Source organism: Stegodyphus dumicola, chromosome 2, assembly GCF_044657685.1.
Source record: "Stegodyphus dumicola isolate Sdum_Otavi_A_Nest chromosome 2, ASM4465768v1".
In the NCBI taxonomy this organism is placed as follows: Eukaryota; Metazoa; Arthropoda; class Arachnida; order Araneae; family Eresidae; genus Stegodyphus; species Stegodyphus dumicola.
Genome location: NC_140769.1, coordinates 259993224 through 260021192, shown reverse-complemented (window position 1 = coordinate 260021192; position 27969 = coordinate 259993224). Strand labels below are relative to the sequence as shown.

At 33.6% G+C, this 27969-nt stretch overlaps 1 protein-coding gene across 1 annotated transcript; it reads left to right on the top strand.

The window, feature by feature from the left end:
- Positions 1 to 357: 357 nt before the first annotated feature.
- Positions 358 to 27683, top strand: LOC118186889 (lysozyme C-like). Its single transcript, XM_035357053.2, has 6 exons — positions 358 to 513; positions 5793 to 5916; positions 10676 to 10767; positions 16241 to 16310; positions 18211 to 18286; positions 27109 to 27683. The coding sequence occupies exons 1-6, from the start codon at positions 511 to 513 to the stop codon at positions 27416 to 27418; spliced, it is 675 nt and encodes a 224-aa protein (XP_035212944.1). The 5' UTR covers positions 358 to 510; the 3' UTR covers positions 27419 to 27683.
- Positions 27684 to 27969: the final 286 nt, after the last annotated feature.

Genomic DNA, 27969 nt, shown 5'->3' with positions numbered 1-27969 from the left:
CGAGAAATGGCAACGTTATATAGAAAAAAAATACTTTTATCTCCAGCTCGCGAGACTGTGTATATCGGAAATTCTAAAGATATGCTCATTTTAAAATTATTTTACGATATTGCTCCTGAACTGAATTTTATGGTTTAAGTGCGAATAACATGATATTTAATAAACAAAGGTAACACACAAAACGTTAAGAAAATGCCCTTTTGGGCGTACTTTTAGATTTTGTTTTTTGTTTTCGTAAGTTTTAAAATTTTCAATAAAAATAGCACACTCTCCACCTGGTATACAAAACGTGTGCCACTTTTACACTGGGAGCAAAAGTGGAAGATGTCATCTCTGTGGCCTTGGCAATGAAGTAGATAATCAGGTTAAGGGAACGGCGAAAACCGCTTCCTGGATATGTCTTCAAGAAGTGGGTCATTGTGGCCAAGCGAGGTTCGTTGCTCGTCACGCTGCACTCTGCTTGGATGATACTCTTTGTTTCTACATGAAAGTTATTCAGGGGGTCTAGGAATGGTAAGTGAAACTTCTGTGTAAATATATTTAAGATAAGGCATGAGACTGAGTTAAAAGTTTGTACATTTAATGCTTCAAATTTGTGCCAATGATCCTTAGTGTGTCAACAGAAGCCGCAAATTCTCATTGTATGCAGTTCCTCCCCCCCTATTTCTTGATAGTTTTAATCGAAATATTTTTAAAGAAATTACTTTGTTTCTTGATAAAAATGCATAAAAGGTGACTGGCTTAAAATTTTTAATTTGTAGTTTAAACGGGCAGATGTTTGGCATTTTTATGTGGTTTTTGTTGCTGTTACTCTCTTAAGATTCAAAAAGCGTATAATAATGCTTTGTGTATAATACCATATTTCCTCGCGTATTTTCCACCTAACATATTTTTTCTCTCTGAGGAATAGTTTATTGGTAAATTGTATTCACTTGATTATTTTTATTTATTGTACTCAATTTGTATTTGCATTTTTATCTTAGCATTTTATCCATTTTATTTTCATTTGCGTCAACTATTTTATTCATTTTATTTTCATTTCATTCCATATTATTTTGATTTATTTTCTCCTGCATTTATTATTTGAAAAATACTTTGTGCAGATTCTTCGTTAGGCTACCCGGACTTGTCAGGTGTTCTCACACTTAAGCTTCCTAAACTTATGATTTCTCATTACTTCTATTATTTACATTCTAACGCACGGTAGTCTTATCTACTATTTCATTGTAGCCGATCTTTTAGAAATCTGGATCTTTTGTTTACTTCTTTCTTCTTTGTTTCTTCGATGTCCGTCTTGGGAACAGCGGCCAAGGCTCATTCATGTGAGACACCCGTGGGGCTTCCCAAGATAAGCGTGACGTGTCCACCCCAATTACTGTCAGGTATTATAATGTTATTATTCGCATGTATTCTTTATTGGAATGTAAGTTCCTTTTATAGAAGTAATACTGTGATAGTTACCAGTAGTTTATCCATGAGAGCTTTTCCTTTGCTAGTTACTATAACTGCTTTCTTTGGAAATTAAATTACTCGCATATGGAGAAAAAATACGCGAGGGGATACGATAATTATCCGGATCCTAATCCGGAACTTCGGCTATACAGATCGCTTTTACATTGTATGTCAGTGTAAAATGAAGCCTGTTCATTTTTTTGTTGATTTAAAACGATAATTTTCCAACATAGATGTTATATCTGGTCCGAAGGGTAATAAGGAAGCATTCAGAAGCAAGTGATCAATAAGAAGTGCTTGGAAGATTTGCTTGTTTTAGACATTTTTGAACAAACATTTAAACATTCACTTGATTGTATTATAAGGTATCTCCCTCCTTTCTTGCATGCCTTCGTGGTGCCCACTCGGCGCGTATTCGAGAGGTCCAGGTTCGAGTCCCGGCCAGGGCATTGCCCATTTTTCATGTACTCCGGCTTCACAAACACCTGATGTCTCTACAATATTAATAATTTAGTCACACATTTTTACGAGAATCATACCAAATCATGTTAGATGTCTCTTCAACGCCAGTTCTTGCAAGTCACATTTAATTTCTTTTCTTATTCGAAGAGATTGTGCAATCTAAATTTCTAAAATCATGATCATGGATTTTCAATGATAACCAAATAGCATGTTCTCAGGGGCGTAGCTAGAGTTTCCAGCGCCCGGGGACAACTGAAGAATTTGCGTCCCTTTCTATGTGCCAAGAATGGAAAACATTTCATTAAAAAATTTCGTAGTATCAATTTGGCGCCCCTTGGATGCTGCACCCGGGGACAGATGTCCCCCCTTGCCCCACCCTAGCTACGACAGTGTATGTTCTGTCAATGTATACCATTGTGGATGCTGTAAGAGATAAGCTAAGGTATCTGTGCATGTTTTTAAGATTCATTATTATAAATATTTTGAGAAATCTTCAATCATTATTATTCTATTTCAGTACAGACAGTATGCGTTATAAATCAGCGCTTACAGATTTCATTCAAAAGGTGTCCACTATGCCATTGTTGCAAGGATAGAGTGCGCTGAAGAAGCTTAAAGGGGCCACTGAGCAAAATAACCTCGAAAAGGAGCAATGAGCACAAAGGAAACGGGAAACTATAATTTTTGAATAATACCAAAAAGACAATATAATTTAGTACAGACCAATTAATAAGTTATTATTTTTTTAAGAATAATTGTGTACGATGCATAAATTGTCGTACGATGTTTGGGAAATATACAGAGGCTGTTACAGAGTTTTAGAACAATTTTGAGGCGTTTAATTAATGTTTAAAAATTTTTTTTAATGTATTTTTAAATACATTCGATCTGGTGCCCTTTTTTCTCGACTGTAAGTCCGCATCGGGATTTCAATGATAGAAGAAGCTTTTCATAAAATTTTCAGGAATATTGATTTCCATGCCTCTTCCACTGCTTCCCAGAGTCCATCAATCATAATGGATTTGAGCTTAGAAAAAATTATTTTCAAGGCACCAAAAGCATAACAGTCCATGGCTGAAACATCAGGGAACTTCGCAGGAATATGTTGAAAAGGTATACCTGCGATACTTGTATTCATCTTCTTTTTTTGTAATGAATGCAACGGTACGTTTCGAAATATGACTTGTTGCTTTGTCTTGATGAAGTGTCACTCTCTTTAATTTTAATTTCCAATCGTAACAGAAACCCGCGACAGTTATAAATCCCTTACTGAAACTATCTTTTCATTGACGGAACTAAGTTTATGCAATTTTTTTCTCTTCGTTTTCGATAATAAAAAGACCTTTTTTTGTGCGTGTGTTGCAGTCATTTAGGTAAACTATGCTTCATAAAGGATCACAACGAATTTCCATTCATCTCAAGCTAAATAATTTTCATACAGGGTTCTACAAATTGTTCTGCGTCGAGCCACATGCTTCGGCCAAAGGTGGTGAACTCTATATTTGTTACCGTTTTCAAGTTGTAAATCTTGGTTTATCATTTCATTAACTGCTGCTGCAGATTTATTTAAAGACTTTCCAGTTGTCGGCAGGTTTCCTCTCTTTAAAATTAACTTTAGAAATATTAGAAACTGTACGTACCTTTTTTCCGGTATTCCTCTGGTAACTTCTTTCCATGTAGAAGCAATTGATGACGGTTTTTCCCTTTCCGATTACTAACCTTGCTTATTTTACACTTCGAAATTTTAATACTATGCATTTAACAATGCTTTTAATTTATGGAATACGAATACAGTGTCTCAAAAAAGTAATGGGACACTTGTGCTTTACAAAAGGAAACTGTAATAAAATTAATTAAAAAAACATGTAAGAATTTTTTGTGGGTGTGATTCATTCTTAAATTTAGTAACAATTAATACATAACATACATTTTCTCAAAATATTAAAATATTAATTTAATAAAAATATAATTATTTAAAACGGAACAACAAAATGACTCACATAAGTGATGGGACACCATTAGATACTACTACGTACTACAATAAAAATATTTTTTGGGGTTTTTATTTTTACTCAAAAGCAATTGGCAATAATTTATAAAATCGTCTGCAGTATTTCTCTCCACTTTGTTTTGGAATTTTGTGTTTTTTAGCTCTGTGCAGCCATGAATGCTAAACGAAAAGAAACTTCGCCTGAAATTCGAAAATTAGTTATTAATTTGCATATTGAACGTGAAAAATCTATTAGAGAAACTCCTGAAACAGTTAACTTGAGTCATTCAACAGTTTACAATATCATTAAACGATATAAAAAGAATCATATGATTCAGGATAAAAGAAGACCTGGCCGACCATCAAAGCTATCCAATGTAATAAAGTGAATTATCGTTCGAAATATTAAAAAAAAAAATCCAAGAATGAGTGCTCCTAAAGTTGCTGCTGATTTACAAGCATTATATGGAGTAATTGTTAAACCTGAGAATTAGAAGAGTAATTCGATCGGCTGGATATCACGGTAGAGCAGCCAGGAAAAAATTCTTCGTAAGTGAAAAGAATAGAAAACTCAGACTGGCTTTCGCAAAATCCAACATAAATAAGAATTCTGATTACTGGAATGACGTTATATTTCCTGATGAGAGTAAATTTAATATATTTGGTTCTGAAGGTAGAATCTTGGTGTGGAGAAAACCCAGGGAAGAATTTCGAAAACAGAACTTGGTGCCAACAGCAAAACATGGTGGAGGAGGAGTTATTGTATGGGGGTGTATGTCGTCCGCTGGAGTTGGTACTCTTGTTTTTATTGACAGTATAATGAATCAGTACAAGTATATTGACATTTTAAATCAAAATTTGAAATCTTCAGCGCGAAAATTGAACCTTCATAACGATTTTAAATTCTACCATGACAATGACCCCACGCACACTGCTTTGAACATTAGACTCTGGCTGCTGTATAACTGTTCTGAAGTAATAAAAACACCACCACAATCTCCAAACTTAAATCCCATAGAGAATATTTGGCAAGAATTGGAATCAAGAATTCGCAAACACACCATTTCTTGAAAACAACAATTAAAATCGGTGCTTCAAGACGAATGAGGTAAAATCACTCCAAAAAAAAAAAAAAAAAAAAAAAATTATGGAATCCATCCCAAGAAGATTAAATCATGTTTTAAAAGTAAAAGGAAATCCAACAAAATATTAAAACCTTTTAAAAAGTAAAATTTTTGGATAAATATTTGATGGAAAAGTAAGTGTCCCATCACTTAAGTGAGCCATTTTCTGCTCCGTTCTAAACAATTGTATTTTTATTAAATTAATATTTTAATATTTTGAGAAAATGTATGTTATGTAGTAATTGTTACTAAATTTAAGTATGAAACACACCCACAAAAAATTTTACATGTTTTTTTAATTTTTTTTATTGCAGTTTCCTTTTGCAAACCACAAGTGTCCCATCACTTTTGTGAGACACTGTACTCTTCGGAAAGCGCAAAAACAAATCCTTCAGTCCACAGCTTGTTAACATAAGGCATTTTGAAGGAAGAATAAATTTAAAAGTGCCAAACGATATTTCTTATTCCAAATAATAAGCTGCCAAACGATATTTCTTATTCCAAATAATAAGCTGCCAAACGATATTTCTTATTAAAATAATAAGCTTTTTCCAGAAATTTTTATTCCAAAACATTAGTTTTTTAAATTTCTTTGTCGAAATCGTTTTAAAAATGTATGAACTCCCTCTGTACTTTATCTCGTGTAGATATAATATTGAAAGAGGGAAATTTGACATAGTGTGGATGCCTTTTAAAGGCAGTGTTCTGATTTTTTTCACCCTTTAACTTTTCGTCATCTTACTGTAATTTGATTTTATTTTCAGATTCACAGAGCGGTGGTCGCATTTTTACTGTTTGTTTTAGCAGAAAGTAAAGTGTTCGATAGATGTGAGCTGGGACGAGAGTTGTACGAAAAATTCAGCTTTCCCTTGGAAGACATTTCCAAATGTAAGTTCAGTCAAAGTTCTTGACTTCGAAATAAGTGAAAAATCATATTAAAATCATTAATATTAGTGCATTTTAAAAACATTAAAATAAAAAAAAAATTATTTTGAACGGCTTATTTACTACACATTGCAAGTGAATCAGATTTAAAACGATGTTTTATATATATTTGAACTCTTTCGAATGTTTTTTTATGAAAATAATTACTCTCTAAGATTACATACGTCGGCTTAAAAAGAGAAAGCTTCTAAAAAGTCTGCGTTGCGGAGTTAGCCTCCTTAGTATAGCAAGCTAGTGTTCTTAAATCCCTTAACCGAGGTTCTTCTGTAGACATTGGCCGTCTCTTCCGCTTCATATATTCATATATCATATCATCATATATCATATCTTCATATATTCATATCATCAGGATATTCACGGGATGTTAGTTGCACCTAGTTGCTGGAAACGTTAAATAAATATGACTTGTGAAAATAATGATTAATGAATTGCTTATGAAAGAAAGTCATGTATAAAATTTGCTCATTAAACTATTAGCAAATCGAAAATATTTCCTCTTTAAAAAATTCAACGGTTTGCATGATAAAGAGAGACCACGCATTGATTCTAAACATAATTATTTAGATGAGTGCATGTTTTCTATCAAATAAAAATATTTTTTCGTATTTGAGCTGTATTTTTTATAAAAAGAGTTTCAGATTGAGAACTAAACTTTTATTAGCCCAAAGGGCGTTACTCCAGAAGAGCTTTTAATTTCGTTTTGGCATTTTGCGTTGAAAACTTTAATTGTCGGTTCACTTTTCAAACTGTTGCCACTAAATATTACAGCTCTGTATTATATTTAAAGAAATTAAATAATGAAGAATTTGCATAAATGTATGTATGTATTCTCGCATTGGGATGAAACAACAATACATAGAGACATCAAATTTTGAATAACGTACGTTTCCACCCGAATATGGGCATCTGGAACCCAAATTTGGAATTTATTTTATTATCTATTTCATATTTTGTATAACTTTAATGAATTTTTGATTAACAAACTCAATGATTTCAAAGCGAGCAATCGCAACACTGAACGGGGGGGGGGGGGGTAATTACCTTCAGCGAGACTGTATACCGGAAAGGGTGTACTCCAACTGCGCTAATGAAAATCCCCCCGGGTCGAGCTATAGTCCAACTGCGCCAATCAAAATTTCTTCCCCCTGCTGCCTACATGGTTACAATTTAACTTTTCGAAGCCAATTGTAGCCAAGAGGAAAATAAAAATAAATAAATAGAATTACATATCACAAGAACAAGTAAAAAATATCTAACAACCAGGCTAATTACTTGAATAACAGTAATTAATGCGTGAGCTAACAAAGAAAATAAAAGGTATTCGTAAACATACATATTAGCATTACAAACATCTTTCATTTATGATAATAATATCAAAAATTAAATAATTATAAAACATAAAAATTATACTTTTAATAAATTACATCAATAATAGTCAAGATGTTTGAACTAGACTGGAAAATTTAATAGAGTTCACTAGCGTGCAAATTATTCCATATAAAAGTGTGTTAAAGTGTGCTAAAAATATTTTTTGTTAATTAAAGTAATCATGTAAATGTTTGAAGAAATTAAATTCAGTTAAATTTTAAAAAAAGCTATTATAACAACATTACTATGCATTTGGAACACTGACGTATAAATTAAATAAATTTAAATTATTATGCCAAGAAGTTTTTTCTAAAATTTATCTAGAAGAAAGGAATTAGATACACAACACTGCAAATTAATATAATCAATCAGGCCTCTCAATAAATAAAAGTTTATTTTTTAATCCAAAAATTAAAAATTGGGATGCAAAAGTGTGAGTAATATACTTGGAAATATCTGAACATATAATAATTAGAAATATGTAATTAAATTAATAAGAAGCTAATTAACAGTAACATTAAGCTTATTTTCATTCAATCTAAAGCAAGCAATCGATCAGGAGCTCCGCATAACTGAAGTTTTAATGCTATTTTACGTAGATTTGCGCATAAAATAAAAGTTGCATTTGTGAAACAAGTGAATAATGTACTGATAGTCAACAGAAATTAAAATACAGTGGTTAAAAATATAAGTACTTGTCAGAAGGTATGCAAAGTTGCCATGGCAAAAAAATTGAATGTTTATAGAAAACTCATAAAGCGCTACAGTGTGAAAAGAAAATTGTGGAATAAACATGTTAAGAAAATTGGATGGAGAAATAATCCTTAATTTATTGATATCCATATAAACTCTATGCTTTTGGAAAAATGTTACATATAATTTGCACCGAGGTATCAATCACCGAAACTGAGTTAATTTCTTTCCTTATTTTTTCTTATTAGAGCGATTTGTAAAAAGATATGCGAAGGTAAAGGTGAAAACTTTTGCAATATTTTTAAAGAATAAATTAAAAAAGTATTTTTACTTCATGAACTGAAATTTTTACGCTACATTTTTATACAGTAAATAAGTACAAAAAAGAAAGAGCTGGGGGATCACTGGGACGAGAAACTCGGGTCGAACTACCAATGTTTAGTGACTTTTCCACAAGACCTTTTGAAATTAGGCTGAACAATATATTAAAGAAAATAGAAGATACAGCACACGTAAGAACAAAAGTGGGCTGAATTAAGAGATTTACATGTTTGGTGAATGAGTTAAACTTACCTGTATGCCATTATGAAATATTAGGAATGTAGCATAAAAGCATGAGTGAAGAAGGCAATGGCAATCCAAATCATTGTAATCTAAATGTATGTCATTATCAGTATCTGCTATTAATTTCAATACTGCTGAAAAAATTATAAATGAATTATATTATAAATCACATGAGCTCGTTGCATTATAAATTACAACAGTTAGAAATATTATGAGCGTCATTTAGAGACCATCTTTGTTAACAAATAATTTCAAGTAATTAATTTTACAAATAATTCAGCCTGAAACTAGGTTGGAAAATAAGCTACATGCTGAAGATTAAGCTTTGCCAAGGTGTTAGAAACATCTTCTATTAACTAGAGTTGTAATGCAAGAATTTGTAAAAATTATCATTTAAATATAAATTGGCATAAATACAATACAAAGTATATAAATTCTACATACATGAAAACTTGAGTACAGTGCAACAATATGTGAAAAAAGAATGGATTAAAAGGGAACTGAAAATCCCAGGATATGTATATAAGGGAGTTTATTTTTATTTTATTTATTTATTTATTTATTTATTTATTTTTGTTAATTATGAAAATTCTGCTGACGCTCATAATTATTAATTTTTTAATTAAATGTGTATTAGAAATTAAATGTATGCCAAAGTACATCAGGTGGAAAACAGAATAAATATTTAAATGTTTCTAGTATCAAAATATGGAATTTGTAACAAAGCTAAATAATCTTAAAATAACTTCAATGATTAAAAATGGAAAGCTTAATATGGGAATATATTGCAATAATATTAGTGTGAATTTAGAACGACTTAAGAAAACCAGTTTTTAGATTTAATAAAGATAATTTTTATAATTAAATTAAAACTGTTTACCTAAAATGGTAAATTTGAAAGTTAAAACCATTCTGCTATCTAAAAAGATTTGTTAATATTTATCTAGACAAAAAACTTATTTAAGGTGAGCAAGAAATCCGATATTTGATACATTGATTATGTATCAGTTTTGTGTATGTCATTAATCTATCAATTTTACTATTCAAAACTGATATATATATATATATATATATCAGCGACTAAAATCTACAACTTGGAAAGTTTTTAATTCTTACAGAGAATAAAAAAGATCTGGCTCATTATTCCTTTAAGCATCATAAAACTTTAAAATGAGTCTAAAAGAAATTTATTTTTTAGCACACGCCAGACTTTAGATTAATATTTGTTTTACATGCACAATTTTTACAATATTGGTAAACGAAAATAAAGGCTTGCAGTCTCAATAGAATGTCCCATTAATGGCGATAAACGACTTTTTGTAGCACCCAATCTTCTTGGAAAGAAATGGGGGACAGGAAAGGTCGCGCAGTTCGTGGATTAGAAAAGAGGGGAAAGGGGATTTTCGATCAAATTTGGCGCAGTTCGTACCCTACCACCGGAAATTCTAAAGATATGCTGATTTCAAAATTATTTTGCGATATTTCTCGTGAACTGCATTTTATGGTTTAATTGTGAAGATAATGATATTTAATAAATAAAAATAGCCCACAAAACGTTAAAAAAAATCCTAAGGACGTAATGTAAAATCGGAAATTTTTCAGTTTTTTTTTTTTTTTTTTTTAATTTTTTTTCTTCTTAAAAAATCTTTTTAGATTTTAATAATTAGAAAAAATAAATATTTGAATATTACACAATTAATTCAAGTTATTGGCAATGGCTAATTTGAAGAAAAGAATATTAGTTTCAGTAACGAACTTAAGCAGTTTTGATAAAATTACTTTTAATTCTGTATGAGGTGAGCTGGGTATAAGACTGTTCTAGCTATAATAAATAATATATTTTGATATTTTAATTCCATGTAAAGATAACCTGAATGCACAATTTGTAAGCGTTCAACTTTTAAAAAATTTTATATTTTAATACCTCTAAAGTACACAGAATATTATGGATAAAATTTTTACTTTACTTATAATAGATACTATTCTTTCTTATCTCATAATTTTCTATCTGCATAACATTTTATATTGCCATTTTTAGGCTTATGTCTAGTTCCACATTTTATGTTGCTCTTTTTAGGGTTATGTCTTGTTCATTGGGAAAGCGGATTTGATACAACAGCTGTAAACAAAGGCGCCACAGAAAATTCACTAGACTATGGATTATTTCAGGTAAGAACACATTTATTATTCTTGGAAAAATGAATTTATTCATAAGAATTAGAGAAACAAACACAGAAGAAATTGCTTGATAGTATCTTTCGTCTGATAAGAGAATTTTGAGTATTTGTCTTCTGCAACGGCCTTGGACAAACAAGGTTACATTTAAATTCTATGAAAAATGTGATTCCTCCACTCACGAAGTTATTAAAAACATAGGGGAGTACGATTATTTAATCAAACTACCGCATAAATGGCCCAAGACTATACATCGTAATGTTAGATGGTAGTTCTTGTATATATTTTATTACTTTCAACTATTTAATCTAGATTTTGTTTCATCTTTATCATCATTTTCATCTTATTACGGACTTTGCCCGGTACCAAGGCTACTGACTTTATCATCATTAAATTCGTATATCACGTGACAGTCCACTTCCCTATGAGTTTCGCCTCAGACGAAAGCACAAAAATTTCTGCGATATGTATATATTATTTTCTATTTTTACTATACGATACTGTGTCAGATTTACGATAATGTGTTAAAGATATGCCAAAGTTATGCCTGACGATATCTAATTGCTATTATTGCTTATCCAACGAAGACTTCATCCGTGGCCGATAAATGGCGCCAAGTCTGATCATCTTCATTACTGAAGACTTAGCACTTTTATTATAAGTGCACAAGATTTTTTCACTTTTATGGAATTTAACGAACTTCTACAAGTCCTTAGGGGAATGATAAACATGTAGTGGTAAAGGCTTTCGGGTCGAACACCACTTCACGAATGATGATCTCCGATCTCCGATGAACAAACAAGGTAGATGGTCTCAGAGATCACGTGACATATTTATAACTAATGTAAATAAACAAGATCATTCTTTCTCTTCTTCGCTTGCGCAGTACATCTCACTACTTTCGATACTTTCGATTAGGTATTTCATATATTTTTATATTTTTAGAAATTTTTTTGTCTAAGGTTCATTTTTACGCATTATTATTTCTTTATTCATTCATTTTGTACTTATAATGAGATACATTCCTCATAGATCACGTGACTTATGTATACCTTTTGTAAACAAACAATGCGGAAGACCTCAGAGATCACGTGATTTATGTACAGCAAATGGAAAAAGTAAGTAGTTCTTCTTTTTCTCTTGCGGAATGTATCTCATAGCAATACCTTAAATATTAAATTATTCTTATTTAATTTTTAAAATGATGTCCTGGTGAATAATGATTTAATTTCTTAATTTACATTATTTATCTAGTTTAAGCTGCTTTAGGTCTTGGTTTAAGTCCTTATTACATCTAATTCCTATTATATACATACATATATACTCGAAATTCACTTTTTACAGACTTTTTCTTTCGGCCACAGTTCAGGAGTTACTGCTAATAATGCCTCAAATATCAGATATAGCTTCTTTCTGCACTGATAGAAGTCTGAAAAAATAAGCATAATGAATATTTTATGATGAAAAACCCGTACTTAGGTGTTATCTCGTTGACCGCCCAAATAGCGCGATTTAGTGCCAAATATGGATGGTTTTGTCCTTTAGAATTCTAAAGTAACAACTGGTGATCTCTGCAAAATTACACTTACGACCTCTCCAAAGGTCGTAAGTGTAAGTACAAGATGTAAGTAAGATGTAGGTTAATATGTAAGTACAAGAAAAAGCGATATTGACACAATGGTAAATACTAAAAAGCAGTTAGACTGATTACCGTTTGTTTCTTGAACATGCACAGATAGGTAATCATTTGTTTCTCGCCAAATGCAGAAACATTTTCTCTTCAAGGCTGCTAGACAAGAGTAACTTTGTTGCCGAAGTTTTAAATTTATGGTAACCTGTTTACCTTTCATTTCGTTGCTCGCCCACCCCGACGGAAAAAAAATTGCATGTTTCATTCTTTTAAATAGTTTTAACCAAGTACGCAAACCACAATTGACGTTATTATCGCTTATAACAGTAAATTCACATATATCTTAGAAAATTTCGAATAAAAAAATTCAATTTTTCTCAGATGTGCTTAGAAATATATTTACCTTAAGATGACGGTAAAAAATTTATAGGTCATAATTAAAAACGTTTTTCGAAAAATTTATAAAATTTACTAAAAAATACAAATTTCAAAAATGCATCAGAAAATATCTGCGAAATTTATTTAGATGGAAAATAATTTTCGAATTGTGAAAGAAGGAATCAAGTAAGTTTAATTAAAAAAAAAATATAAATAAATAAATAAATAAATAAAAAAGGTATTATTAAACATATACCAAATTCAATTAACACTGGGGAGCTAAAATTTTGAGAGCTATTTTTTTAAAAACTATTCAAATTATTTGTGTAATTGTTGGTTGGTTGGTAACGGAGGACGGGGACGCCTGATGTCTAACAGAGGTAAACAGGCATGTGTCCCGCGCCCTCCACTAACCAGGAACAACTTCCTGATACCTCAAGAGGCCGCCTCGAGAGCTTTTTAGGATGTTAACAAGAGCATTTACATGGCCATACAAGGGCAGAATCATTTGTTTTACTGTTTTTACATTTGTTGTTGCAATTTGCTATGGTAATTTTGCATATTCATAATAAAATTCAAATAAAAATACAAATTAAAAATACAGTTACAAAATAATAGGAATAAAATACAGGCTCATAGGTACAAAACATTAAGTATTATGCATATACAGAAACGTTAAATACATGCTGCAAACATTTGCTGTACATTATTTGAAAAGTGTCTATAATAGGGACTTATGTAAATTTTAGGAGTAGACTTATGTGTCTGCGGATGTGGAACTACGTGTTGACTTAGTTAGTGTATCATACCTTGCGAGTTTTGGTTAATGAGGAGAGCACAACTCTTGGCCCATTATTCCCTTCAGCTTGTTGACAACTTTGCAGATTGTATTTACTGCCAGTTTGTGCTTCTCTATTGTTATCTATTGTTTCTTATCTCTCTTTCCTATTGTCTTATCTATTGTTAATGGGAGGAGGGAGGTGATTTCCTGCTGTCAGATGGCATTCAAAAATATATAGTGGTCTGGGGAGCCTTCCGCTCCGAAGACGCATATGTCCGTGGTTGTTATGCCATCTCTATTGAAGTAGGTCGTGAATGGGCCGTGTCCCGTAATACACTGACTACCAATAAGTATTTGGACACCTATGCAAATGACGATATCTGCAATCCCAAGGTACGCCACGGACTCCGCCTGTATATATCGCGTAGGAAACAGCATCGGCTTTAGTCGCATGCAAAATGCCTCGCAGTTCGGAGCTCTCTGATTTCGAGAAAGGTATAATTATCGGGTATCACAAATGTGGCCGATCCTTAAGGGGCATATCTAGCGATCTGAAGTACCCAATATCGACAGTCGACAGTGGCCTATGTGATAAAGAAGTGGAAGATGAGGGGTGACTGTCGGAATGTGCCCCGAGTCGGCCAACGAAACTGGGGGATAGAGACCGATGAGTGCTGTTCAGAGAAATTCGGAAGAACGGCACCCAACCGATGGCCCTCATCCGCGAGGAGTTTCAACAGGTATCCGGGAGTATTGTTTCAATGAATACCATCCGTAAGGAAGCATGCTTGGTTTTCATGGTCGTGCTGCTGCCCATAAGCCTTTGATCACAAAGTCCAACCGCGCTGCTCGGTTAATGTGGTGCAAAGCACATCGAAATTGGACCGTAGATCAGTGGAAACAGATTCTTTGGAGTGACAAATCAAGGTTCACCCTTTACCGTTCGGATGGCAGGGTCTGGGTCTGGCGTCTACCTGGAGAACGTCTCCTGCCAGAATGCATTGTGCCAACAGTCAAGTTCGGCGAAGGTGGAATTATGGTCTGGGGGTGTTTCTCCTGGTATGGGCTGGGACCCTTGGTCCCCATTCATGGTAAGCTCAACTCCGATGCCTATTGCACTATTTTGGATGACAATGTGCTTCCTACGTTGTGGCAGTTTTACGGGTTGGACCCCTGTTACTTCCAGGACGACAATGCCAGTTGTCATGTTTCGACGTTAACCAAGGCTTGGTATGGTGCCAATGGAGTTCATCGAATGAACTGGCCGGCCCAGAGTCCAGACCTGAACCCTATCGAGAACCTCTGGGATGAGTGGCATCGCCGAATTCAGGGGTGCACTACCCGTGCAAAATCGGTGAAGGAACTTCTATGTCTTCTCCAAGCCGAGTGGAAGAAAATACCACTAGCTGTCATACAAAGACTTGTGGAAAGTATGCCCCGGAGGGTCCACGCTATAAATACCTCTCGTGGAGGCTCTACCAACTATTGATTTTGAATTAAGTTTTTCTTTTCTATCACAGGTGTCCAAATACTTATTGGTAGTCAGTGTATAAGCCGTAAGAGGAGCTATTGCAATGTTGCTTTCGGTGTTCACTTTCGGGAGGTATTTGTATGTACGTCTTCCAGTTGTGCAGACAGTCGTGTAATTGTTACAAAACTCAGTCGTGTAATTGTTACAAAACTTGGCACTGTGGCATAATTTGAGTCGTAGAATCGAAATATGGAAAAAATTGGTATTGTAACCCCACGGCTCAACGATCGCCACCTAGCGGCCGCCAAAAAAACACCGGCCAAAAAAAACTATAGCTTTCAGTCGATGTACAGGAATCATGGATTGAGCATGGTGTTCCTCGAGAATTACTTTGTAACTTAAATTATATTTAAGTTACAAATATTAAATTAATATTCGTCATAATTATACGCCCTTAATAAATTTATTAAGGGCGTATAATTATGACGCCCTTAATTGTAATGTTTTATCTTTATTGTGTTTTGTTAATTAAAGCTAATTAGCTTTAATTATTTAAAAAGACCAGGAGAGTCTTTTGCTTATGGTAGTATTGGTTATAGTATGTCATTTCGGAGAAGTCCAATTTGGTGTCAAAATACCTATGTTAGAACAATACTGTACATAAATAAAAAATACATATCCATAAGTCGCACGTTCGAAACATGAAAAACGCAAGTTAAATTTCGTCAATCGGTCCAGTAGAACGGGAGAAATTAAACTGCCCCCCTTTTTTGTTGCGCAGATTGTTCCTACTTACTAAACAATAACAGAAATCATTTCAATTTCGCCTTTTAATTACAGCAATGTTTATGTTTGCATAAATTATACATACTTTCTCAATCTGAACTATAGCTAACCCGTTTTTTTCCATAGACAGTTAATTTTGCGGAACGCAATTTGGCCGTACGCGCGATATGTTAATGGCGTAACTCACGGATTCAGCAATACTTTACTGTACTTTTCTCTCAGTTTGTAATCAACTGGTTGCGAAACCGATAGAGTAAAAATTATTGTACTTTACTTTTGGACCTTTCTTCTTAATTATCAACTCATTTTCCATAATCATGTTTTTTTTAACGATACCATATTTATTAACTACTTAGTTTTAGTATACTAAGCTCTGATTAAATACAGTTTTAGCATTTGTACATTAATATACTTCTTTCAGATCAATGACAAGAACTGGTGCAAAGGACCCCTCCGACCCAGTGAAAACCAGTGCAGAATACCTTGTGAAAGTATGTTCTGTTTTCAAGTCACTATTTTTCTGTAATACAGTTCAAATAGTAAAGTAATTTTTTTAACAAGCACTAAATAGTTACAAGAAATAGAAGTACTCAGTTTCAGAAAATTTTTAAAAACAGTATTACCTTTCAGAACATACTCAAATTGCATATAGCTTTACATCTACTTTTAAATCAAAGAACCTAAAAAAATTAACATATTATCATTAATATTATCTCTCATGCATGAGTGAATGATACATAAAACGTTTTCCTAAAATGAAAAGTAAATTTTTTTTTAACATATGAACCCTGCTGTGAATTGAAGGAAACTGAAATGGTATGTTCGAAACCTTGTCTTAATATTATTTTTCTGTGCAAGAATGTAACTAAAAGATGACCCAACAAGATCAGAAAATTTTAATTTGGTTTCATTTTTGCTGTTTTGCTCTGAAAGAAAACCATTATATGCCTGACGGAAGATAGTCAGCCATCTTTGAAAACGAAGCGCTACTCGGCACAATAACGCATTCTTTATGTTAATATTATTTCAAAATGGTGAAAGTTTGAGTGTCACGATTCGCAAACTGAGTTCAGTTTTTGATAAACAAAATATTCGAAGCGCATAAGCAGTGAAAAGAATAATAAAAAAATCCGAAGAGACTAAGTCAATTACTGATGTCAGACCATCGGCACGTGCTCATCTAGGTCGTTCAGCAGAAAATATCACGGCTGTTGGACATTCATTCGGCATTGTGCTCAAGAACTACTAGATATTTCAAGAAACACTCTTCAGCCTATTCTTGTGAAAGATTTGCGTCTTCATGCCTACAAAATTCAACTGACTGAACAACTCAAGCCTACAGACAATGGAAAACAAACAGAGTTCATCAGATAGGTCGCTGAACAAATGAACGGTAAGTCTTCCAACAAATCTTCTTCAGCGTCGAGACCCGCTTCCACGTTGATGGCGTCATAAAGAAGCAAAATTGCCACATTTGGAAAGAGGAAAACCCACATGTATTTCATGAGAAGAAAATGCATCCGAAACGTGTCACTGTTTGGTGTGGATTTTGGACTACAGGCATCATTGGACCATTTTACTTCTTGGAAGACGTTGCTGCGAATGCACAAACAGTCAATGCCAAACTGTATTGGGAGATGACAGCCCAGTTTTTTTTATGCCTCAGATGAATGGTATGGATCTTGATACGGTTCCAGCAGGACCATGCTACTCGCCATCTATCAGGTGAAGCAATAGCATTGTTGCACGAAACATTTCCTTGTCATACAATTAATCTTTTGTTTGTGTGACCAGAACTAGCAGACTAATTTTTGCGATTTAACGCTTTTGGATTTTTTTCACTGGAGATTTTTGAAGTCAAATGTTTATGCTAACTACCCATGACCACACAAGCCTCGAAAGAGAAGATTAGACCAAAGAAGATGAAAAGTTTCAATTCAAATTCTTTAATTAGACTCTCTGTCGCTGAAAGCGAACCGTAGTTATGCCAAACCATGATTGGCAATTTCTTCAAATGAATACAAACGTGCCAATAAAGCCAAAAAGGGCATTTATTGGATATGTTGTTCCATATATCCCCTGTCTACTTCATGATTAAACCAAAATTTCTGTATTTTCTCCAAAATTGCGTTTTATTTAATTTTTAATTTTCCACCTTGTTGGAACATGTTGTTTAATTTTCCACCTTGTTGTGTTAACCCTTTATGTTATATTTTGTCACAACAGTTGAAACTTCAGCTTGTTTTTAATTGTATAAAAATGCACAGAATATTTGGTTATACCCAAGCTAAAAATCAAATAAATAATATTAAGTAGTGAAAAAATATTAGTTTTCCAGTTTTAAAAACCTTCATTAATAATTAGTAAGACTTTTATTTCTTTTAAATTCAGGATTAAAAGACGATGACCTTTCTGATGACATACAATGCGTTCGAACAATTATACAGAAGAAAGGCTTTTATGAATGGTAAGCCATAATTTATGCTATTTCTGAAACTAATGCATTAATACTAATATATTATATTACTAATATATTTTGTTTCATCATTGGAAGCACACTATTTTGAAACAAAAAAAAAAAAGTTATATGCTTTGCCATTTTCTTAAACGGAACTATGAAAGGTAATGAACTATGAAAGAGATTAAGGCGTTTTTAGCTATTATGAAATAAATAATTATTCCAATGCATAATACACGAATAAACTAAGTTTACTTCTTTAGAGTTCTGTGAATACTTCGAAATTAATATAAAATCTAAAAATGAATTAATGAGTATTTTGATTTGTCATAAACAGAGCTTAAACTCTGCACCGGAGCTCGGCTCTGGTACTTCTCGACTTCTTAAGATGAATCGCAATTCTAGCCGAAGAAGTGCCAGAAGTGCTCAGCCACTTCTTTTATGTAAGTTTCAGGAGGTAAAGTTTATTGTAATGTTAAATATGCCTTAAAAACCGTTGTCTTTCCCTGGGAAACAACCCCTTTAAAGGAAGTTGAGACTTTTAAGGAAAGAAAAGTCCGTCCACATGTCAAAGGCCAGGAATTGCAATGAATTTATGAGAGCGGGTAAATTTTACAGTCCTGAAGTTTCTAAAAATGACCACCCTGGTCATGCACGCCCAACATTAATGACTTCACACGCTGCACAGCTCTTGCAAACCTTTTGAATGATGTAATCAAATATGGCGGAGGAATATCCCTTATACAGTGCCTTAGCTTTGTTCTCATATCGTAACCGAGAGTCTTCCCTCTTCGCCTACCACAATCTCTGGAGAGGACTTTCGGCTCGCCGCATATTTAGAGTGCCCCATACCGCACAGGTATTATGCATTTACAAACAACTATGCCTTCTCCGGGATTCAAACCCGGGCTCTTCGGTACGGCAGTCAGAGTCACTATCCCGGTTGGGTGGCATATTTGAATATGAAGATAGTATGCAACAAACCTGATGTTTCGAAATATAGTAGAATGATTTTTTTGCGAATAACAGCACCTATAAACGCTATCGCCTTCTTTATCGATTCAGAAAATTTGTTTTTCTAAATATAACAATCCGAAAAATAGATAAGACTTTTGTACCATACAAAAAAAAAAAAAAAAAAAAAAAATTAAATAAATGATGAGTTAAATACTGTTTGAACATAAATAAGCGCGAACGACTTCACATTTGCATTCAGTAAAAGAGCGAGCTAAGAAAAAGATCTAAATGGTGACTTGTAGCAACGCCTGTTTAAGAAGGTGTTGTCTGTAACCACATAAGACGCACAATGTTTGGCCTTGCGAATACTCACGGTCACAACCGCTTTGAGAAGACAATATTAAGCGGATTTATGTCACAGAAGACGCCGCTTAATGTGATCGCAGTTAATATTATCATACGGATATTGTTATGGAATTCCCGAAGTCCCGCCCGTCGGATAAAATTCAGCCAAAAAGTGCGTATTAAGTAGACGTTTCGGGTCAGTGGTAATTTCATTTTAGAACAATGTCTGTAGGTGAATGATGAGATAAATTTTATCGAGAAAATAACTACAATACGCTTTAAATTCTAAACATAAAAATTAAAATTATAAGTATAATTATTTTTAAAAAATGAACTTTATTTTTTTCTTCGATACCAGTGGCGCCCTAGATACTGAAATTGTGACGCCAGTTTAGTCAAGTCTGGCTTATACACTGGTGAAATAAATTAAGAAAATTTGCATATTTTATCGGATTGCATGAAAAGAACTGAACTGAAAGAAAAACCACTGCTTCTAGATAAAAATACAAATCTTGTACGGCAAATACGCAAGCGTACACGTGTGTATAGGCGTAGCCAGCAGAAAAATAGGCTTTATAAGCGCGTGGAGGGTAAGACGAATTGCGTTCGCAAGCACACCTCGGCGAATTTCTTGGTGTTATCTTGCAGCAATCGATTACATTCACATCGGAACAGTAAAACTGAGTAACCACCAACGTTTAGATGATGGAATGAGGTGGTGCATTGTGGGGAGACTAGAGGCAGGATAATCGCAAGTCCAGATATGCAGAGAGTTTACATTAACGCCCAGCGGGTTGTGTGCAACCTATGGAAACAGTACCAGGATACTGGATCCATCGAGAGAAAGCCTGGGCAAGGTCGTCCAAGAGCCACGACGGCCAGAGAAGATCGCTATTTGTCCAATTTATCAAGGCGTAACAGAGGGGCTACAGCTTCTCAGCTTTTTCGGGACCCGTATGCAGCCACAGAAACCCGAGTAACAAGGGTGGCTGTTTCCAAAAGACTGAATGAGACAGGGTTGTTTGCTAGAAGACTGGCTTTTGCGTCCCGCTCACGTCTACGGAAGGGAAGCGTGGTGCAGGCAGCATAGTGATTGGAGTACGGAGCAATGGGCCACCGTTCTGTTCACTGACGAATCCCGTTTTAGCCTAAACACCGATTCTCGCCGTACTTTCATATGGGAAGAGCCAGGGATCCGCTACCTACCCTCCAATGTCCGAGAAATCAATTATGGCGTTGGCGATGTAATGGTCTGGGCAGGCATCATATTCGATGGCCGCACTCTTCTCCACGTCTTTGACAGAGGCTCTGTGACTGGTGTGAGGTATAGGGCCTATGTTCGTCTTTTCTGGGGTGCAGTGGGCCCCGGGTTCATCTTACAGGACGATAACGCGAGGTCACATAGAGCTCTTCTGGTCGCCGAATTTCTCGAGAGTGAATATATTCGTCGGATAGATTGGCCAGCCAGTTCTCCGTACCTCAACCCTATACAGCATGTCTGGGACGCTCTGGGGAGGGCAATTGCAACTCACAGCCCCCCTCCGAGAACCATCCAGGAACTGAAAACAGCGTTGCTGAATGAGTGCAACCAGTTGCCACAGGCACTGATAAACTGCCTTATTTCCAATATAGCATCACGCTGCGAGGCCTGTATAGCTGTAAGAGGAGACCGTACCCCCCCTATTAACCGATTTCTTTTGTGTCTTCTGCAACCACTGTTTCAGACCTTCAGATTCCCATGAGTGTTACACATGAACTTGTGTGTCTGTTATAACTGTTGAATGTTTATTTTGTTTGTATTATATCAACCTATGTTAACAACCAAATTTTATTAAAATCTGTCGAGTAGTTCTGGAGATCGTAGATCAAATATGAAAATTCTCTTAATTTTTTACACCGGTGTAAGTAATCTTCTTAAGACGAATACAAGCATCTGAATTTTTGGTAGTTAATCTGCTTATGTTGTTATTTAAAATAAATTTCATACCTGAAACATTTGCTCGAATTTATAAGTTGAGACGAATGCGGACAAAATGGCAAAGCCATTTTTTTGGAATAATGGATCGATGTTGCCAAACTTATCGATTTCTCTTTGAAATTACGTTATAATTTAAATTTTGTAAAAATAAAAATGCATATTTGTTACTGTAATTTTATAATCATGCTGTTATTATTTGTTTTCGGTTAATTTTTTATATATATGCTAGGTTTAAATCTGAATTAAGACGTGTTCTCAATTTAGCGATGAATTTAATTAGTCCTTTGGCTGTCATCGGGGTTTAATTACAGTTTGAAATTTCCAGTTACATATTTAAGCCCATTTTCCCAACTTTTCAGCGAGCAGCATTCTTTTGGAAAAGGTATCTAGTTGGTATTCAAGATATTTTTTGTTTCGTCAAGTACTATTTAAATTATTTCCGAAGAAATACAAAATCTGATTTATGAACCACAATTTGGCGCTGTTGCAAAAATAAATAAATAAATGTTACAGCGCCTTTTAATAGAAATAATAAAGTACACATTATATGGTTATTTTTATATATTAAACACTCTATGTTACACGTAAGAAAGACACACAAACGGAAAATATCCAAGGTCCTTTTAAAAGCAAAATTCTTCTGTTCTCTACAAAATCACTACATCCGACATGCATTTAACCAATCAGTTTTTGACACATTGTCAGAAAACTTCTGTTTTGTATTGGCTTGTTCAGTTTGCCGCAGCTGTTTCATTTCTTTCATTTCCATTGCTGAAGCAACTTATGGCGATACATTACACATACTTCAGAATATGACAACAGTTTTATTATTTTCTATTAGCAGCAGATGGTTTTTTTCTACAACTTGATAAGGCATATGATGATAATAAAAGCTACATCTGGTACATAATATTGCAAAATGATTTATATACTATTAGTGCTTAATTCATAAAGCATTGCTACCTCTTTTAATAGTGTCATATTACCTAAAAGCTAAAATTAGAATTTAAATATTAGATACAACTGAATAAATGAAACCTTACAAATAATCCAAGAAGTTATGAAAAATTTCTCATTTTCTATCATGAAAGATTATTTTAATATGGCAAAGCACACAAAGGCGATCGGCCTAAGGAAAGGATACTTCGTGGATAACTTTTTAAGGGAAACTGGCTCGAATTCACGTTACACTTTGTAAAGCGAATGAAAACCATGAAAAACAATCATACAACCTCGTCTGCCTGGATTCGAGCCCAGGACGAACAAGTAACCAGTAGTCATTAACAACTCGGCCCTCTCGTGGGGCCAATTATGTTGTGTATCGTATTTTAAAGGAAAGGTAATCGAATTCAGCACTTGAGATCGGCCTTAAAATTCGTTAAGTCTCTCACAGTTGTAATTTCAGATCAATAAACTTGCATAGATTTAATGAATGAACCATACAACAGACACTGAAATAAATCTCAAATACGCAAAGAAACGTAAAATTTTTACGTTGTTCAGTAAGTCTGAATAAAGTTAAAAAAAAAAAAAAACACATGAGGATAATATTGCAAGTTTTTAAAGATATAAAAATGAACACGTTAAATCCGAAGTATGCACATTTTGATACACATTTTAATACACACATACACATTTTAATACACACAGCTTTTAAAGTTTACCCTTTAACAGCTGACACATTTTACTATCTGCTCAAATTCTTTCTGTTCAGCATATCAGAAGGTACCTTTTCTCAGTGTACCAATCAAAGACGGTAATTGCTGCGTCGGGAGTAGGAAATAATGTTCTACGCAAATGATTTTTCAATTTTATGGAAGAAAAGGGAGTCGTAACAAGACAGGTTTAAGCTGCAAGTCAAACTAATAATAATTACTTTGATGTTTGGGAAAAAATTCTTCGTGATGTAGTGTAGTTTGGAACGTTGTCGTGGTGGAAAAAAATTCAATTTCGCGGTCGTTTCCGCACGATCAATGGCAAATAAGCATTTGTGTACCATTTGCCAGTAATTATACAGTGTCTTTCTAGCGGTACTGCTGCAACATGATCTTCCCAATTAAAGAAAGTGGCCATTCGTTTATTCACAAACAGTGCATCACCGGTGAACTTTTTACTGGTGAAAATTCGTGTGGAAAGACCAACTGTGCCGAATGTCATTTGCTCTGGGATTCGACTTTTCTCAATTGTTTGTCTAACTTCAGAACAAGTCTACGAATTTTATCACGGCCAAGAGTGCAGAAAAGCGTTTGTCATGGGCATTGATGGACACCAATTGTAGGTAACCATACGACTTTGGGTAACTGCGTCCCAATTTTGAAGGGGTATTTCCTTCAAACTTCAAAGATCCAAGGAAACGGGTCAAAGGGTTCCCCTCTGAACCTACCATCAAATATCTCAAGCGGAAGTTCGGCTCGTGTTGCATTTTATGTGCCGCCATGTCGTAACGATTAAAAACACTTAAAATATCCAAGCCTTCTCGAGGATTGAAAGCCTGGCAAAATGATACGGCAGCCAGCATCACTAAGTATGACAGAAAACACACGTTGCGTCACCTTTTACGATGTCACGCACTGAATTACATTGCCCTTGGCGAAATCTTTCGATCATTTCCGTACACAATCGACAACATGTCTGCTTTTGCACGTTGTCAGTTCATGGCAGAATTCTTCTGCAACAGAGCTTTAAACAAACAGGTAGGTGATCATGCAAGCTCGTTTAAATTTGATTCATACTAATGCATAGAAAATCATGAATCCCAATGCACTTCACTCATTTGTACTTTGTAACCATACGCTGTAATCATCCTCTGTTAACACAATCAGAGATTATTTTCGCATTGTTCATAACAATTTTTGTTGCCTACGATGAAACTCACTAAACCAAATGAAAACGGCAACAAGACGACGTACGCATCTCGCAAAACTCAAGAAGAACAGCTGTGAAACGTTAAAATTTTGTATATGGGAAAGCTACAATATATAGTTGTGTACTTCCCTTTTTCATTGCAATCAGCATCACTTATATATGTTACCGGCAATATACGAGATGCCGCCATTCCATAGAATGCCGAGGCATTTTATAAAACGCTTAGCGTTTTTAGGCAAAGTATGAAATATGAGAATTATTATGCCCAACAGCCAAATGAATTTCGTGAAGTACGTAAAATAACTGATACCTTCTTTAACAGGACAAATGAGTTTGCTTTCTTCCCCAGAAACATCACATAATAGCGATTCAGCAACTAATAGTTCCTTCTTAGCAGTCATTTTTATATCGTTTATTAACTTCTGGTAAGTATTTTCGGTTATTCGAAATGAATCGCAGATGTATTTGCCGGTTTGTCATCTGGCATTCTATAAAATGCCTATACAATGTGTGAAATGTTTAATCATTTCATACATTGCCAGCCAGTTTTTGGCATTGTATAAAATGCCTAGGCATTATACGAAATGCCGGATTTCATACTTTGCTGGTAACATATATACTACATATTCATACCCTGTTAATGGGCTCGGTGAGCTTATTATTTTTATTCTCATGCATTGATAAATTGTGCAATATTTGCCTTAAAAGTGAATTATATTGTTCTTATGTTTCGGTAAAAATTTTTATGCCTTTAGTTCATCTGCATGCAATATTTGTAGATTTATCAAAAATGTTATAGTTTAAGTGGTGCTAGGCCTAACAAGGCCGCCATTTTTTTATTGAAACTCTTAGTAAAATAGCGAATTAAGTCAGTTGGGGCACCTAACTTCGCCATCTTTTTGTCCAGTGAGAGCTAAAGTTAACGTTCAGTTCTATGCACCGAAAATTTGGTTTTTCTGCCTGTTGGCCAAATTGCTTGGTTTGGCGTAGAAACTCTTAATTTTGATTGTAAAAATAGTTTTTTTTTTTTTTTTTTTTTTTTATTGTATTTGGTATTTTAGGTTTTTCTGTATTCTGCAATTTTTAATGAAGATGTTTTGGAATTTCATGACCTTGCCGCGAAATGAAACTGAATTGATTGAATGAGAAATCTATCTCTAATGAAATTCGAGGAAATAAGTTTAAATGAAATGCAGCAACAAATGTGTATAATTTAACAGGCTGCAAAAGGAAGTCATATGGTGTTTACATAAGTTGTTTTAAAATAACTGTTAATAAAATACTTGGTATCAATTCATTTCATAAATCTTAGACATAACTCATCACATAGATTATCACACTGATTTAAAATGTTGTAGTAAAATATTGCTTCCAAATCAAATAATATGCGCCTTATACAACTTACATTTTGTCTTTATTTAAATAGTCAAATTATTACCATATCCAAAAGATGTAATTCCTTTGCACACTTTGGCATGCCCTCTCTTTAAACAAAAGAAAAAAGGGGGGAAACCCCCCAAATTTCCAGGTTTGAGAAATCATAATTTTCCAGATGAAAAGGAATTTCACTCTGTAATCAAACGTTTATGCAAATAGCAATTTGAAACTATTGAAGTTTAAACTTTAAGAGTCTACTGTTTCTATCTATTATTCCTTTGCTGACTTTGGCATGCCCTCACTTAAAAAAAAAAAAAAAAAAAAAAAAAAAAAATTCCAAGTTTGAGAAATTACAATTTGCTAGATGAAAAGGAGTTTCACTCTGTAATCGAACGTTTATACAAATGGCAATTTGAAACCATTGCAGTTTAATCTTCAAAGACTCTACTGTTAACCACTAAACATTGATATCTCAATTTGTGTTCAAATCCCGTCAAATGAGTTCACTGCATGGAAATTTTCCCCATGTGCAACATAATATGAGCCAGTTTTTTTTAAGCAGGTCGTCCCTCCCTTTAGGCAAGATAGCACTCGTAAGCTTTGCCATAATCTAAATAAAACAGTCCTTCAGGTTGAAATCTTACTACCGATTTTCTCAGTTTTAGAAGTCACCAAGTGATCTTTTAATTCTTGTATCCACAAAATCATTGACTTAAATTCCACCTTAAAGGTGGAATTTTAGTCTTTAAAATTATCACCAATATTTTTGTGAAAAGCCATCAAATTTTATCAACTAAAGATTAATTACCATTCCTTCGAAGTTAATATTTTTTTCAAATAAAATCTGTAAAATTTTCCTGTAAACTCTTACAAGAAAATTTAGTATACATGGCTGCTTAAACAATATGTGTATGCCAGTTAATAAGTAAGTAATATAATACATAGTTTTAACTGTATGAGAATGAATTCGCTTTGTTTAACAAATCTAGTTATGCAAAATAATTTTCTTAGTCTTAATTTTCCCTCCTCCCATAACTTAAATTTTGTATATTTTTACTAAAAGCTGTTATGTGACCAAAACTTCATTAAACTGGAAACATGGCTGTTCAACAACACATTAAACAGAAATTCAGTTATGCAAGCTTTCAGAAATATTCTGTATAAAACAGCTTATTCAGGAGTTGTGCAATCTGACATTGTTCCTATCTGTAATTTTGAAATTTTAATTACATTAATGAATGCAGCAAATATATATGCTCAGTAATAAATCCAAATAAAAATATGCTCTATAATTCTTTTATTTACCTAGGATGTCATATGGACTTCGATGCAATAGTAACACTGAAGAATATTTCAAAAACTGTGACCTCACATCAAGAGCTCTCAATGTGGGAATGAAAGTGAGACTTGAGCCAAAACCATCAGTCAGATTTAATGTAAATCACATCAAAGATGCCCCAAACTTCGCAAAAATCAGAATAGGCTTGACCTCACAGCCAAAAGGAGTTAAAGTAAATGTTAATGCAAAAGAAGCAAAATTAAATTTCTTTTCAAAGTATTTGGGTGCATATTTCAGGATGAAGCCATTTTTTACTTTGCATCAGTATGTGACCAGATAAATTCTGACAGAAGAGTTATTGCACCTATTTCTTTACCTTCATGCTAGTTTTATTTTACAGCATTCAAAAAAGAAAGTATGGAAAATTAAGATCATAGCATATTCATCATTAATTTATAAAACTTGTAAATACAACCAACTTTATTATAAATTATGTATCATTTTGAATAAAAATTTTTATATAGATGCATTTTATTTATGAAGTTTGTTTTAAAAATGCCTTTATCAATGCAATTTTTATATGTTGCATGCCAAAAAAAAAATAAAGACTATCAATATCATTACATTTGTTTTGAATATAGGAAGTAAAGAAAAAGTATGCTTCCATTCTATTTTGCAACCACTGTTGTGACACATGTAAAATCCATTCACCAACTAAGTCTCCCAAAAAATTATTGGATATTTTTGATTTCTAAAATTAATGTCAAAAGTAACATGCATTAAACTGAAAATATAAAATTTAATTTTCATTGAAATACATATTCTCAGTGGTCTTTTTACACTAAATATATTTTCTTAAGCTTTATATACTAAGATGAAAAATTAATATTT

Coding starts and splice junctions, on each gene's coding strand:
- LOC118186889 (XM_035357053.2), top strand. Junction 5,917..10,675: donor CTTGGAAGACATTTCCAAAT/GTAAGTTCAGTC, acceptor TGCTCTTTTTAG/GGTTATGTCTTGTTCATTGG. Junction 18,287..27,108: donor AAGAAAGGCTTTTATGAATG/GTAAGCCATAAT, acceptor TTATTTACCTAG/GATGTCATATGGACTTCGAT.